The sequence below is a fragment of the Gopherus flavomarginatus genome, chromosome 6, assembly GCF_025201925.1.
Source record: "Gopherus flavomarginatus isolate rGopFla2 chromosome 6, rGopFla2.mat.asm, whole genome shotgun sequence".
Taxonomy (NCBI): Eukaryota; Metazoa; Chordata; order Testudines; family Testudinidae; genus Gopherus; species Gopherus flavomarginatus.
The window spans coordinates 86601280-86618629 of NC_066622.1; the positions used below are offsets into that span (position 1 = coordinate 86601280).

The 17350-nt window shown below is 43.8% G+C and overlaps 1 protein-coding gene across 1 annotated transcript in view; it reads right to left on the reverse strand.

The window, feature by feature from the left end:
- OPN4 (opsin 4) overlaps positions 1 to 4049 on the reverse strand; it is a 42986-nt gene extending 38937 nt beyond the window's left edge. The window contains 2 exon segments of the mRNA XM_050958597.1: positions 1791 to 1914; positions 3817 to 4049. Of these exon segments, the coding sequence (XP_050814554.1) occupies positions 1791 to 1914; positions 3817 to 4049 (357 nt within the window).
- Positions 4050 to 17350: the final 13301 nt, after the last annotated feature.

Genomic DNA, 17350 nt, shown 5'->3' on the forward strand with positions numbered 1-17350 from the left:
GCACTTCTTGCTCCAAATTTGGGTGCTGATACTAATGGAGATAGGGGAATTTCCTGTGTGGTTTAGTCATCCAGATTTATTATGTGTGATGATTTTATACTGGAGCAAATTATACATCCCAGAAATATAAAGCAGAAATTCTGAAAGTCAGCTATAGGTTCTGCCATCACAATAGGCCCCATATGTTTGTTACTCCTCACATCTCCTTGATCTGTTTTCAGAGCTTGCTTTCATAGGCATTTTCTTTGTGGTTAGGAGCAGAAGCAAAGGAAGTAATCCTACTGCAATTATGGTTTCAGTAGGGTGATGTCAACTTCTAAGCCCCAATATCTAGTGGACCGTGGGGCTCTCTGCTATATGATTTTTGTCCTGTTGAGCAACTAGTGTTGCATCTCAGATTCCCGTCTAAACCCTGACAACCATATGCAGTCCCTCCAGCATTCTGTTAAGCAGAACTGTGTATAAGTTAAAAACTGTTCGAAAGTTTAACGATAAAGGAACTTAACCTAAGCAAAGTGGTTTGATTTCTAAAGGTCCTTCAGCAGAGGAAGTCTGAAATTTTTTGGGAAATCATGACCTTGCTTGAGTATGTTTTCCTTTTCCCCTTGTATTCTCTCATTTCTCTTCACCTTCCCTGCTGTGGTCTGCTATCCTCTTTCACATTATCCATCTAATTTAGCTTGTAAGCTCCTTGGCACAGGGAAGTTACCTACTTACTGGCCTCTAAAACATTGTGCATATCAGTTTTGTTACAAAAAAAAGTAATAATCAAACTTTGTTCTTCCTACACAAGTACATCAATAAGAAGATATTTTCTGCTCCATTACAGATTGGACTAAAATAAACACCTAATTCAGAATACAAATTATGCAAACAGCTCCTCTTTTATACTGGGTCGAACCAGGAACGAGCACTCACAAAATCTGTAACTGAATTTTGCATGAACCCATGTCTATTAATGTTTTTTAAATGGTCCAGATAATTTGCGTACTCATTGCTACTGAAGAGAATGTCATACTCTGCTGCTTTAAACAACAAACAGAACTTCCATTCCTACTAGTGTTTGCAGACACATTTTCAAAATGTGACTTACCAGAGTGCTGCACTAATGAAGGGCTTTTTACTTGCTTTTTATTTTGTTTTTGGTTGGTTAGAATTTTTAAAACACCAGAGGAAATTCTCATTTTATTAATTTCTTCAAATGAATAAACCTCAATGAAATCTCAGAGCCTCCTCACCCTCCAACTTTTTAAAAAAGCAGTTTCCTTCTATTTAGAATTTAACAAATGTTTTAAAAAAAAAAAAGCTTTGATAGAACTTATCATGAAGTACATGGAAAGACTCCAACTAGATTTCATTATAGGTGACCAAAATAGCAGCTCTTGTAATTCAGGTACCAACAGCCTACTATAGAACTGTCCTGGGTTTCCCTCCCACAGTTATTACAGAAGAGGTGATTGTGTTTAAACTGGTAAGCCAATCATTTCACATTCAGGAGTGGACTATGTTTGATAGTTTTACAATATACTTTACATTAAATACTCTACTTCATCTTCTGCTCATGTAACCCTGCTGACAATAGTGGCTTCTAAAATTGTTACAAGAATCTTTTAAAAAAAAATTGCATTTCCTAAGTTTCTTTTTATGTTGTTTGTTAGGGCATTGCTACCTTTAAATGTGAGCAGACAATACACACCTTAGATGTGCAGGTCCCTTAATGGCAACTTTTGCCAGCAAAACTATTTGCTACAGCTTTTAGCTACAGAAAAACAATTTAGTGCCACACTTACTGTTGGGGCTACAGGAGGCAGGTCCACCAGTTTGTAGGCATTAGCTTCTGTGTCATTCCAGACACCCTTGAGGGACTCCACAGTACTGGTGCAGTTGGGGTGCTGAGGGGGGCAAGAGATGCCCCTTCGAATGAATTGAATAGTCATCAGATGAAATAAAAGCAATTTCCAAAAGCAACAGATGTCACAAAAAAGCTCTGCTCTGAATTTTAAACACTAACCCCAGTTTCCCTGGTTTTAAGTACTGAGCAGGTTGTCAGTTTTTCTACTCTGGAACTATGTGAAATGCAGGGTTTCTCAGTAGAGCCTCAGATTGCTTCTTTTCCCTCTCCAGCTCAGCAAAAAGCAGCACCAGCAGCTTCCATTTAAATATAAAAGCCTGCAGGGTCTGGACATGCCCAGTTAGGCCCTTGCCCCCATTCAAATTAAGGCCTCTATTTCATTACATTATAAAATTGGTGTCCGCTTAAAAACAATGTTATCGTCTTGCTTCTGACAGATTTAAATCTGCATTATAATAGCAACACATTATCCTAATATGAATAGAAAAAGAGAAGGTAGGGGAAAGGTTGATTTTACTAGCTGATTTGAATAATAGTAGTTGTAAATTTCTTCACTGTGTTGGTGAATTAATTTTCATCCTCTGCAATTAAAGAACACGCAAACATATAGTTATGCCAGAAATGTAAGGAATCAAATTAACTCAAATGCAAAACTGTTTGTGTATAGCTATAGGTTACGATTAGCCGTCAGTCTGCGTTTAAAAACAAACAGGAAAAATACATGCTAAAACTAATTAAAGTCACCTTGAGCTCTACTTCCTTTTCTACTTCTCAGTTTTAAAATTGGTTATGGAGAAAGTGACAAATAACCACACATTTCAGAAACTGTGTGTTATCCTGTGGCGTTTTGGGCAGGAAGAACATGCGAGGCGTAATTCTCATTTATACGAGGGCCCCCTTACAGCACTATGGCAGTGTCAAAAGTGTGTAATTGGACTGTATTCCTACTTTAGGGCCCCTTTTACACTACCAGAATGATGGAGAGGGGCCTTAGTGTAAATGAGAATTAGGCCCATTTAGTGGAGCTTTGTCTTAGTACATACTGGCCAGCCAAATATCAGTGTCATAGTCCTTAGGCCTTTCAGCCACTCAGTGCTGCTGAGTGACCCTAATGGGAGCTGTTAGCTTCAGTGCAATTAGTAATGAAAATCAATGGCATGGGATGTTTCTGAAAGCCTTCATGAGAAGATATTTTTAAGGCAACATTGAATATTGCATTCCCAAGGGCCCACTCTGAGATTCCAGTTCTCACCTAGCTTTTCTTGAGTTACTACCAACTGTACCTAATCTGAATCAGGGCACAAAGGTGCATGTTTCAGCAACTGCTCTCTCTGCACTGTTACTCCATGCAACCCACTTCTCTATTCCAATGCACACACTCACATCACCAGTCCTGTACATTCACCTTTTTCTGATGGCCATGTAAGTGTAACCCTTCTGCCAGGCCGAGTTGATAGCAGTAAGGGCTAGGTTCAGTACATAGGGGTCCCCTCCCAACAACGTAATGCAAAACCAGCTCAAGCCCCCACCCAGCGACCTGGGAAAATCTTACACACACCCCTGGGCACCTCGAAGAGGCAATACTTTCTCTCTCACAAGCACAGAGTCTTGGTGTAGCAGAAAATTGTTAATAACTTGAGGTAAACGACATAAGCATTAAATTGGGAAAACACTACAACTAGGGTTCATAGACCAAACCATAAGCAAAGACTCACCCCAGCAAATTGGGCCTTGTCCTTTCCCCTTGGTTCTTGAGTCCAGCAACCCCAAAATCACCCAAAGTCCCAAAGGTCCAACACCCCAAAAGTCTCTTGAGTCCAGCAACCCAAGAATCACCCAAAGTCCGACAACCCAAAAATCTCTGTCCCTGGTCAGTGCAACCCCAGAGTTCAAAAGTTTATCTGCTGAGTTTTACCCTCCCAGCCTTGGTGGAAATGGGGGGAGCACAGAGTGTTAAGGAGCACCTTACGTGGTCCAAGGCCAACTGCCCTGCCTCTCTGTGGGGTTCTGCTGCAGGCTTCACTGCAAGCCACTCCACTCCATCAGCCGTCCCGTGAGCTGCTCTAGCCATCCTGTGAACTGCTCCTCTCTGCCAGCCGCTCCGCTCCGCTCCACCCCACCAACTGTCCCTTGAGCCACTCCAGCCATCTCACAAACTGCTCAGCTCCACTTCACTCCACTCTACCAGCCATCCCATGAGCCCCTCCAACCGTCCTAAAAACTGCTCCACTCTGCCAACTGCTTAGCAATATATCTTTAGCCCCGCCCCACTAGTTAACACAGCATTCAGTGATTTCAGCTTATACCAGAGTTAGTGCACTAATAGCCCAAAGTAAATTTAGCTCAGCAGCCTGTAAGTAGACCCCTAATGGAATCAAAATTAGCTCTGATATTCAACAATGGAGATAGTGCAATTGGTGTTTCAGGCCCTAAAAGTGCACCCCAGTACAAATACCTTTCCCTAGCCTCTATCAATTCACTGGACTTCAGAACCCATGTCCCCTGTCTAGCGAGTGCTACTTAGTTGATGGTGAGTCCCTCGGTCATCAAACAGATCCACTGGTCTTGATTCACATAATCAGGCTAACAACACTTTATTCTTCCTGTCCCAATAACAGAGAAACTGAGGGTCCCACAGCAGCTAAAGTGACCATTTGAGCTACTGTGGGCTCATGCTAGGCAGGGTGGGTGTGCCTATGCAAACAAGATCAGTCCCTAAGTTCTTTTGCACAACTTGCTACAATTCACCACCAGATATCAGGGTAGAGCTCATCGTGACTCTGCTTACATAAGGAAGATGCTATTCAGCATCTGCAACACTCTGTACACCGGGGGAATACTCTACACTCCCATGTTCATTTTTATAAAATGATTCTGTGGTATCCAATGTAAAGTTTGTCATGTTGAGTGTCTCTGGAAAGCTCATGATGCACTGAGCATGGTTGTTATAGTGATATTATAGTAACTATTACAGTAATGTTATAGGTTATAATTTCACATATGTAGTTATGAGCTGAAAACGTATCCTCATAGCTTAAGCCCAGGCAAAAACACTCCAAGAGCAGAGAGGCAGTTCACACCTCATCAGGGCAGGTTTGGGACAAACCCAGCCCAGCCTCACAGGAACAAAAGACGCTGGCCTAGGTAGCAATAAAAGAATCTGTTAGATCCTCAAGGGAGTCACTCACCTTCCTTTGGTCAGTTTGGAACTGCAATGAGGTAATGCTCACCTGATTCTGAGCGGGAGAGGGGGACAAAGCCAAGAGGGAAGAAAGGACATGATAAAAGGGAGAGACATTTGCCATGCTCTCTCTCTCTCTCTCTTCCACCTACATCTACAGATACCACACCAAGTGACTGAAGCACTGATCAAAGGGGAGAGCCTGACTGAAGAGCAACCAGCCAGCCTATGGTGAGAAGCATCTAAGTTTGTAAGGTCATTGGAAATGTTAAGATCAGCTTAGAATATGTTTTACTTTTATTTCATTTGACCAAATCTGGCTTATGTTTTGACTTATAATCACTTTAAATCTATCTTTATAGTTAACAAATCTGTTTATTCTACCTGAAGCAGTGCGTTTGGTTTAAAGCGTGACAGTCTCCCCTTGGGATAACAAGCCTGATACATATCAATTTCTTTGTTAAACTGATGAACTCATATAAGCTTGCAGCATCCACAAGACAGACTTTCCTAGGGTTGTGTCTGGGATCAGAGATGTTGGCTAGTGTCATATGGTTGCAAGTAGCTGGGAGCAGCTTACATGCCAGAGGCTGTGCATGAACAACCCAGGAGTGGGGCTTCTCACAGCAGAGCAGGGTTTAAGGCTGGCTCCCAGAGCCAAGAAATGGAGTGACTTAGCAGATCACCGGTCCAGAGAACACCAGAGGGGAACGTCACAGCATCCCAACCTGAAGGAGAGCTCTCCTAGGCTGGGAGTCACCAAGTCTCCCAAGGGAATTACAACATATATCTCTAGCACATTTTGTCCTTTGTTGAGTGAAAAGAGACTCTCATAGGGAGAAAACAAGTGTGGGTACAGGTGGTGGGGTGACATGAAAGGAAAACAGAGGATTAGGGGAAAATGAGCTAAAGATTTTCATCATACAGGACCTAGACATTCAGTGAGTGCTGACTCCAAGGGGCGTCCATCTAGCTTTTTGTTTGGGGTGGAAAATGCTAAAGCAAGAGGAAAGACCCACAGACACCTGCTTTCCACTCTGTGCTGCTCTCCCAGTTGTGTCCCTGAAAACCATCACATTTTCTGGTGAATAACTCAATAATCCAGCTGCTTCCATCCTGCAGAAAGCCTGTGAATCTTGGACCCTGAATGGTGCCTGATTTTTATACCATGTGGTTTTATGTACTACTGTTCTGTATATTACAGTGTAGAAATCAGTACATCTAAGTGATTGGGGAGAGGAATTGTATGACATTCATCTTTCTGTACAGGATGAAATTGATAAGACCTATAAACCAAATCTTCAAACACAGTCACAAATCCTAAATCACCAGAGATGTTTTTGACTCTATTTTCTAATTTTCTTTGCCCAAATTCTGTCAGTTCCCTCATTTGTTTTAGGTTTAACTGATGCCAAATCTCATGTTAATCTGCTTACAGACAACTTATCTGTTATTCTGTCCTTCCCCCACTACACAAATTCCATTTTTTATTTCATTTCATCGTAATTCCATTCCCTACAACCAAAGCACTAAATGTTTTATTTCCACTTTGCTGCAATTGGCCTTTTATGCCAAGGAACATCCACATCTATGGTCTCCCTACAAGGGACCCCACAAGCTGTCTAAGGATTACATTAACTCTAGCATTTGATCATGCTGCTGCCAAATGTAAATCAGAAGTGTTAGAAATCATGCGTCTACTTGCTTTATTAGAAGTAGTGGTGTTGTACCATGCTTTTCTAGACTGGAGAATTTGTCTAATTCAGAAGCTTGATGAAATTATTACAATATACACAGTTTAAAAGAGAAAAAAAAGTGACACACACAGACATTACTTAAAAGTGGCCTATAATTTTTGGTCTCCGACTTTAGACTTCTAGCACCTGGTTTTCAGAGGTGCTACACACTCACATCTTCAGTTGAAATCAATGGGTGCCTCAATATCTCTGTGTAAAGTTGGGTACCAAAAAACTGAGACATCTAGTTACAAGCCACTTAAAAAACTGTCCCTAAGAATTCATTCTGGTTTACAACCAGTGGTGCAAATGCAGTGCTGTCATGGTATAATTCCCCACTCTGAACCTTAGCGTTCAAAAGATGGGGTACCAGCATGAATTCCTCTAAGCTCAATTACCAGCTTAATACTTGTAGCGCTGCCACCAACCAGGAATTCCAGTGCCTGGTACACTCTAGTCCCCCCAAAACCTTGCCCAGGGACCCCCAAGACCCAGACCTTCTGGATCTTAACACAAGGAAAGTAAACCCTTTCCCTCACCGTTGCCTCTCCCAGACTTCCCCTCCCTGGGTTACCCTGGAAGATCATTGTGATTCAAACACCTTGAATCTTAAAACAGAAAGGAAAATTCACCTTCCCCGCTCCTTCTCTCTCCCCCTCCCAGACTCTCCCTGAGAGAGAAAGTATTCTCTCCTCCTTCCCTCCTTTCTCCCCACCAATTCCCTGGTGAATCCAGACCCCGTCCCCTGGGATCTCACACCAGAATAAAAAAACAATTAGGTTCTTAAACAAGAAAAGCTTTTAATTAAAGAAAGAAAAAACAGTAAAAATTATCTTTGTAAATTTAAGATGGAATATGTTACAAGGTCTTTCAGCTATAGACACTGGGAATACCCTCCCAGCCTAAGTATACAAGTACAAATTAAAATCCTTTCAGCAAAATATAAATTTGAACTCCTTCCAGCCAAATACACATTTGTAAATAAAGAAAACAAACATAAGCCTAACTCGCCTTATCTACCTAGTACTTACTATTCTGGACATATAAGAGACTGTATCAGAGAGATTGGAGAGAAACCTGGTTGCACGTCTGGTCACTCTCAGAACCCAGAGAGAACAACAACTAAAAACTAACAGCACACACACAGACTTCCCTCCCTCAAGATTTGAAAGTATCCTGTCCCCTGATTGGTCCTCTGGTCAGGTGACAGCCAGGCTCACTGAACTTGTTAACCCTTTACAGGCAAAAGAGACATGAAGTACTCCTGTTCTATTAACTCTTAACTATCTGTTTATGACATGTGCTCCTACAATATATAGTGGTAAATGAACAAACGCTCTCAGACCCAGACACCAGCTCTTATAGCAACTTTTCTGTGACTAATGAGAATTCCCCAAAAGATTGGAAACACTTATTTTGTTTGATCTTTACAGATTTGTATTATTCTATTTAACAGTGCACTCATTTCAGATTTAGCACTTAAACTGTACATGCAGTTTGATATTTCACACAATCTTCTTAAAGGTCCAGAGACTAAAGGTGGGAAAAGCCTCTTGGGTCTATCACACAGAACACATGGTATGTCCACAAGCATGCTCAAAGCTCAATTTTAAATACCAACACTGCTAGAAAATAGTTGTGAGCAAGGAGAATGTTCTGCACTAAGGACATACAAATCCAAACATAATCCCATGCCATCTTAAACTGGAGGTTGAGTAAATTCCTGCCATCTAACACATTACCACAAGGAGTCACAGTAAGAAGATCCTCTAATGTCAGTCAAAAGGGGATGCTTTTCTTCCTATATTGGCCTCTGAAACAGATTATTCATTGAATTCTCATAGTTGTTTAGGATAAGAGAACATGAAAGTATGGATATATTCAAACCTAAGCCTGCTCTTGTCTCCTTGTTTGGGAGCTGACTGGTAGTAGATTCATAGATTACAAGGCCAGAAAGGATTGCTGCAAAAATCTAGTCTGATCTATTGTACAGACATAAATCATAGAACTTCCCTGAATTAATTCCTGTTTGAACTAGAGCAACTCTTCTAGAAAAACATCCAAACTTGATTTTAAAATGACCAGCAATGGAGAATCCACTACAACCTTTGGAAAGTTGATCCAGTGCTTATCGTTACTGCTAAAAATTTGCACTTTATTTCCAGCGTGTCTTCAACTTTCAGCCATTGGATCTTGTTTTACCATTGCCTACTAGATTAGCCCCTTTTCAAATTTTTGATCCCTGTGCATGTACTTATAAACTGTGATCAAGTCATTCTGTAACCATCTCTTTGTTAAACCAAATAGATTGAGCTTCTTAAATTTATCACTATCTTTTACCCCAAATCCCAGGCAAATATCTTCAAAGAGAGTTAGAATTTCAGGGCTGGCTCCTGCAGGACCTAACAATAATAATCAAGGCAATTGGTGATCTCTTCTAAAGGCTAACACTGAATTGTTGACACTGCTACCATTTTATCTCTATTAAATGCTCAAATTTGTCTCCTCAATCCCTGTATATATTTGTGTAACAGTAATTTATAGGAAGGGGTTGGAAAGACAAGCTTGAGCATTTCGTAGAGATAAAGTGGGTGTAAACAAGGCATGCTGAATCAGGAGTTAACTCAGCACACTGTCACTCTAATATTCACGCATGTACACTCATTTGGACCTATCTGGAAGACAGGGGATGAAAGGGTATCAATTATCTGATTAGAGCTACAGTGGAGAGGCTAATGGAGGGTGAGGCAACCCCCAGCAGTTGGGATTATATAAACAGACAAGAAGGACATTCTGGGAGAAAGCAGGGAGCCGACAGGAATGTAGAATAGGCAGGACTGGTTGCTACTAGTACAGTCCCATTCCCCAGCAGTAAGTGGGGAAGTAGCATGTAGAATTTAAATAATACTACAAGCTGTGAACCACTGACAGAATATAATAAAAGCACAGCCGGGGTGAAAGAAGCCGAGAGAGAGAGAGAGAGAGAGAGAGAGAGTGTGAGAGAGACAGATTAAGGCCTGAAAGGACCCTCAAGAGGACTACCTTGTGATGTGGGGGTTTTGATGGCAGAGTTATTTGAGGGTATCTAATCCCTCTCTCATTAATAATCCCTTATAAATAGAAATTATGGGTATGGAAAATTAAGACAAGTTTTTCTAATTTCCAGCACCTATAAAGTATAGGCTAAAAAGAAGAAAATAAATATTTTACAGAAAAAAAAATGCTAGGCACAGGAAAAACACCTAGTAATACTTTATTGAACAAAGATGGTTTGGGTTTTTATCTAAAATTATTCTTCTAGAAAGAATCATCGCATTCACAGTTTTATGGATCCTGAGGGACATCTTCTCTCTGGGTTTGTTCTTTAATCATTATGGTCACTTCTTTCTTGGCCCAGGAAGCTTTAGGGAGTAAATTTATCAGCTTATTACTTCACATTTTATATCCCAGGCCTGAACCTACTTACAAGTTCATTATCAGCCAGGGTGGCTCTAGGCACCATCAAAGCAAGCACATGCTTGGGGCAGCCCATTTGCAGGGGTGGCAGGGATCCAGAATGGGAGCTGAGAAACAACAGGGGGCCCTGGGAGCTGTAGTTCCTTGGTTAGCTCCCTGCCTATAGAGCCAGCTCTGAAGCAGGGAAAGAACTACATTTCCCAGAATTCCCTTGGCCACTACCAACAGGAAAGAGGGGGCGTGAGTGAGGTAGTTGAGACCTCATGATGCAGCCTGCTGTGAATGGAAGGCTGCACTGTGAAGGGTAGGGATACCATATTTTAACATTCAAAAAATAGGGCACTCCACGGGGAGGGAGGGTAGCCCCACCCTACCACCATCCACTCCCTCCGACTACCCTCCAGAGAAACCCCAACCCATCCACCCCCCCCCCCCCGCTCCCTGTCCCGATTACCTCCTCCCGGGACCCCTGCCCCTAACTGCCCCTTGGGACCCCACCCCCTATCTAAGCCTCCCTTCTCCTTGTCCTCAATTGCCCCCTCCTGAACCCCCCCCAACTTCCCCCCAGGACCTCACCCCCTGCCTGTCCCCTGACAAACCCCCAGGACTCCCATGCCTATCCAACTGCTGCCTGTCCCCTGACTGCCCCCCCAAACCCAGACCCATTTAACCACCCCTTCTCTCTGCCCCTGACTGCCCCCTCAAACCTCCGCCCCATCCAACCCCCCCTGCTCCCAGTCTCTTGACTGCCCCCCTGGAACCCCCTACCCCATCTCCAACCCCCCAGACCCTTTACCGTGCCACTCAGACCAGCGTGTCTGGCTCCGTGTAGCGCCAGACATGCTGCTGCATACATGCTGCCGTGCTTGCCCATGGAGCCACAGCCCCGCTCCCCAGCACCTGCTTTCCAGATTTGAACACCTCAAAATTCAGTTGTGCTCAAGCTCAATTTGGGCAGCTGTTACCTCATTTCTCCCAAATCAAAGATACTTATCCACTGTAACTTATCGTAGAAAAAGTAGGATAAAATTGAGCAAGAAATGCTTCCCAGTGGTTATTAGGACTCGAATTGCTATTTTCAACAGCCATTGCCTTTTGTTTGTTTGTTTATTTAAAAGGAAGACAGTGATATTGCATTGGCAAATTCCCCATAGAAACAAAGAGTGGAACAAAAGAATAATAAAGGCACCTCTACTTTTCCTCATTTATGTAGGACAGTCTTATAATATGCATCCAGATATCCTCCAATCACACAAGCTGAAAATTGTTCCACTTTACTGCAGCTCTGTAACCAGGGCCGTCCTTAGGATTTATGGGGCCCTACGCAGTATTATTAAACTGGTGCCCCTATGCCGGATGGCAGCCCAAGCTCACAGCCTGGTGGGGAAGGGGAGGAGGGACTTGACAGCAAAGGATAATGAGATGCCTGGCCTGCCTCATGGTGGCGGAGAGTCACAGTTCCCCGCAGAGACTTCCATGCCCTCTCCCTCATGCAGAATGGACATGAAGAAAGTACCTAATTAAAAGCACTAAAATTTGGGAATAAAAAATGTCAATCACAGGTTTTTTGATATGCCCTGAAGTTTGTCAGAGATTTATTTGCAAAAACTTCATAGTAAGGGTGAGTCAGCTGTCCTGCTGAATACAACATTACATATAATGGAATACATGATGCAGCTCTTCTCTGTTTTACATTTTCTTAATCAGTATTTCGAAACTGAATTTATATTTTAAATGTACTCAAATCTTAAGCCAGCGTTCCAGATTACTACATATTTAACTCACTGAAACAAAGACATTCTTTTAAATTAATCCGAGAGGTTTAGTGTGTTCATAACAATGTTCATTGCTTTTAGAAAAAGGGAACAGTAATTTACATTGTGTGATCTCCGTAACAAGAGACATGGTTATGAAATTTCACCAACTTTAAAAAAATATGTTTCCAAAGATTTTAGGTATAACAAGGATTTTGTCTTACTAAGGTATTGATTTTGCTGGAGGGTTCTTTTAAAACTAGTTCGTCGGATAGTCAGAAGTAAAGAAAGGGAAACTCTTTGTCCAGCTATCTGGAAGGGAAGGACTGTTGTCCCTTTAAGGGCTCTCTTCAGAGGGGAGAGGTGGTGAAGGGATGGACAGAAAGGACACAGGAAGACTTGGAAGCACTTTTTTTTTTAACTATAGTAATTAAAATGTGTATTTTAGATAAGGGAGGTCTTTTGAAGGATTTATTTAAAAAACTGTATGTCTGAAGATCCACACATTTAAGGCTAAAGATGATTGTGCATCTAAAACTCTACGCAAGCATTTTTTAGAAATGTGATTTTATAATCTTCACCAGCTCACTAATGAAATATTTTTAAAGCAAATTTTAAACTAAGGTCCTGTAGACTGACATGTTCTGTGTAAATATTACATTAATGCACAACTATTTTTGTCAGTAAAGTCAGAAACTGACAGTATAAAAATTTATTTGGACATAAGCTTTCGTGGACATCTGATGAAATGGGTTCTAGTCCACAAAAGCTTATGCCCAAATAATTTGTTAGTCTTTGGGCTTGTCTACATCAGAAAGTTGCAGCGCTGGTGAGGGAGTTACAGCGCTGCAACTTAGGAGGTGTACACATCTGCAGGGCACCACCAGCGCTGCAACTCCCTGTTTGCAGCGCTGGCCGTACTCCCGTTTTGTCTCGGGTGTAGAGGATCCAGCGCTGGTGATCCAGCGCTGGTAATCAAGTATAGACACTCACCAGCGCTTTTCTTGACCTCCGTGGAATAAGCAGGTATCCCAGCATACCTGAGGAAGCCTCTGGTAATCAAGCTGGTCTCCTTCCCCGGCTTGCTCTCGCGTTCCCCGAACCCCGAGCAAGCAGGTCTCCTTCCCTGAGGTTTGCTGGGTGGTTCCGGGAACGCGAGAGCAAACCGGGGAAGGAGACCAGCTTCGCCGCGGTTTGCTCTCGCGTTCCCCGAACAAGCAGGTCTCCTTCCCTACGGTTTGCAGGGTGGTTCGGAGAACGCGAGAGCAAACCGCGGCGAAGCTGGTCTCATTTCCCGGTTTGCTCTCTCGTTCCCCGAACCCCGAGCAAGCAGGTCTCCTTCCCTGCGGTTTGCAGGGTGGTTCGGGGAACGCGAGAGCAAACCACGGCGAAGCTGCTCTCCTTTCCCGGTTTGCTCTCGCGTTCCCCGAACCCCGAGCAAGCAGGTCTCCTTCCCTGCGGTTTGCAGGGTGGTTCCGGGAACGCGAGAGCAAACCGCGGCGAAGCTGCTCTCCTTTCCCGGTTTGCTCTCGCATTCCCCGAACCCCGAGCAAGCAGGTCTCCTTCCCTGCGGTTTGCAGGGTGGTTCCGGGAACGCAAGAGCAAACCGGGAAAGGAGACCAGCTTCGCCGCGGTTTGCTCTCGCGTTCCCCGAACAAGCAGGTCTCCTTCCCTACGGTTTGCAGGGTGGTTCGGGGAACGCGAGAGCAAACCGCGGCGAAGCTGGTCTCCTTTACCGGTTTGCTCTCGCGTTCCCCGAACCCCGAGCAAGCAGGTCTCCTTCCCTGAGGTTTGCTGGGTGGTTCCGGGAACGCGAGAGCAAACCGGGGAAGGAGACCAGCTTCGCCGCGGTTTGCTCTCGCGTTCCCCGAACAAGCAGGTCTCCTTCCCTGCGGTTTGCAGGGTGCTTCGGGGAACGCGAGAGCAAACCGCGGCGAAGCTGCTCTCCTTTCCCGGTTTGCTCTCGCGTTCCCCGAAACCCCTTCAAGCCGCCCAACAGCGCTGCAGTGTGGCCACATCTAACACCACTTGCAGCGCTGGTTGCTGTAAGTGTGGCCACTCTGCAGTGCTGGCCCTATACAGCTGTACTAATACAGCTGTAACAACCAGCGCTGCAAAATTTTAGATGTAGACATGACCTTTGAGGTGACACAAGGATTCGTCCTTGTTTTTGCTGATACAGACTAACAGGACTACCACTCTGAAACCTGTCAGTATATACCTTGGGGTTGGCAAATGCCTGTTAAATGGCTTTATTATCCCTTGAATGTCTCTTTAACAGTTTCAATGTTGTGCTAATAGGTCTGGCAGGCTGGAGGTTTTTTCACTTTTAACTACTAGATTCCCTCCCAAGGAAGACTCACCAGGCTAGAGCAGCCATCTGTGGGAGCCTGCAGGAAGGGTCAGAACAGGGATAGGAAAACAAGAGGGTGGACACTAAGACCCAGTGGTGCCCCAAATTTTCAGGTGCCCTACGCAGCTGCCTATGTTTCCTATGCCTAAGGACGGCCCTGTCTGTAACTATATAGGAACCAATCCTATCTGTGTTCTATGCACATCTAAAATTCCTGCTGAATGACCTACCCTGGGAGCTAGTTACCAGTGTCCCAGGGCTGTGGCGGAAGGAGGGTGCAGGTGTGGGGGGGAGAGCCCAGGGCTGAGGCAGCAGGAGGTGTGTGTGGGGGCAATAGTGAGGGGAAAGGAAGGAGCCCAGAGCTGGGGTGGCAGGGACCGGGGGAGGAGGGAAGAGCCCAGGGCTGGAGCAGCAGAGGGTTGCGGTGAGGAGCCCAGGGCTGGGACGGGGTGGGGGTAGCCAAAAAATTTTTTGCTTGAGGCAGCAAAAAACCTAGAGCTGATCCTGACTGGGAGAGGTGCAGTGTGCTACTGGCTTTTAGCAAAATGGGGCTGAGAGGCTCAGAAAACAATGCACTCTTGAGAGACATCCATTCTCATGTGAAACTGAAAAATGTCACAAACTAGCATGCTGCAAGAAGAGAGAGAGAACCAAGTCAGAAGGCAGAGATATAGTTCCCAAGGGCAAAAATGAAAGTTTACTTTTACTGAGGGCGATATCAGGACAGGCTAAAAAAACAATAGAACAGCTGAAAACTGAGCTTTCAGGTTTAAAGCCTACATCCCTGTGTTCTGAGGACAGTGGTTGGAAAACACAGTTTTCTGGGGAAAAAAATCTTTAAACCAAAAAATGTCAGGTTTTCCATGCATGCCATGTAGTTGTAACAGTGTCAGTCCCAGGATATCAGAGATACAAGGTGAGTGAGGTAATATCATTATTGAACCAACTTGTGTGGGTGAGAGAGAGAAGCTTTCGATCCACGCAGAACTGTTCTTCAGGTCTGGGAAAGGTACTCCCAGCAGCATACAGCAAAATGTAAGCTGGAACAAGTTGTTTAGCATGAGCAGTAAATACATATTGTAAGGGACCATTCAAAGTAAAGTGGTCCATTAACACCTTTGCAGTCATAGGACAAAGAGGAGGTTAACAGGTTAGGGGATGGTGGTAATAAACCATAAATCCAGTGTCTGTTTAGTTAGTCCATAGAAATTTGTATAGAAACTAAACAATGTGAATTTCAACACAATACTTTGAAATGAAAATTTTAATGTAGGTTTGGAATGTTGAAATGAAACAATGGTTTGTTTTGGTTTTTGAAAACCAAAAATAATTCAATTTTCAATTTGTGGAATTTTTGTCCCTCTCATCTTTATATTTTGTTCTACCTCTTTAGTCCCCAGAGGGCTGCAGTGCCTTATGTGTATGCCAAAATAAAGGACTATCTTTGCCTTAAATTCTGTTATAATACTTGATGATCAGCACAAAGTGCACTTCAAAATAGACAGAGTAATTGGTCTGAACTCTATCTGTAGGGGGTTTAATAGTGTTTAGGGTTTGATTGAAAATAGGTGTGGTCTTCTAATCTGTGTAGCCCTGAATGCCTTCTTTCCATGCACTGAAATGTCTGTGTAGCCTCCTTTGGACAGCTTACCTCCTATTCCAGTACGTGTTTGAAAGCGTAAAGGGAGCTAAAATAATCAGGGCAATATCTGCCATGCAAGGTGCACAGTTTTTGTAAACCCACAGTGCCACCATCTTGAGCAGTCCACCAGGATGGATAGGGAGCATCAAGCAGCACAGGAAGGAATGCGGCAAAGCAGGAGGGGTGTGAGGGAGAGGCATAGTCCACTAGGAGGGAGCATCAAGCGGCATGGGAATGGCTAGGGAGCAATATTTGGTCCTGATTATGGGATTTGATATTTCGGGGAATTAACCATTTTGAGTTTAACGTTTGTGTGGATGCTGTCTTGAGCATGCTGAAGTGTGGGTGTTTGGGTGGTGTGAAGGAGGCAATAAAAACTAAGCAGGTGGAGAGAGGCTCACTGCACATATCCACCCAACATGGCATCCAAACAATATCCAGGACAAAGTTGTTGAACTGTTCTTATACAGTTGTATTTTAATACTTACTAGTAAAGTCCCCTCTGCAGAACTATCAGGTTAGCTGTTGGCCTGGGTTTCAGTGGTCAATCTCGGATGCCATCTTTGCTTGGGTTTCTGGCTCAGGACTGTGCTTGGTGAGGAGATCTTGGTTGTTTGGGAGAATCTCTTCCTGGCCGGGGTCCGTGGTCACTTGGGTGCCTGACAGTCCTGTGGTGAAACTATCCCCTCTATACTGGGGTTTGGTGGTGGCCTCCTTGGCAAAACTCCAGTCCAGCTCCTCATAGTAAGGGCAGATACTAGGAACATTACAGGAGGCCTTGTTTTTGGGCTGTTTTCTTGTAATGTTGCCAGAGCCCTTTTGCTTTGGTGTGGTACTGGGCTGCTGAGAGTAGCCATTTACCTGCATTTTCTCTGCTAGCTGATCATAGAGCTTCACAATAGAACTGGTCAGGTTCCTCTCCCCAGAGGATAAGGAAGTCCAGGACATCTGGATGCTACCACATGGAATCATGGGGCCTGGCTGCTACAATGGACTCTGTGAGGGTGAACTTGCCACGAGCTGGAAACACAAAGTAGTGCACCTGACTGGGTTCCAGGATTTAAACAGGGAGATGACATCTGCTCAATGTGACCATGGAGCAGTAGAGGGCACACAGGTAAGCAGACAGGCTGGTCCAGGGGCAGCAATGCAGAATTGGATAGTATTGGGAAGACTACTTGAAGCTGTATGGCTAATCTGAAAAAGAGAAATGTACATATAAACCTCATATGAATATCACTCGTTCTCTAATAGAACTGTTGCTTCCAAAGTGGATTAATTAGAGCAGGATAAAATGCTGGATTAAAATAAAATAAAAACTTATCTATGGATACAAGACAATTTATGCTGAAAAAAACCAAACCAAACCAAAAAAC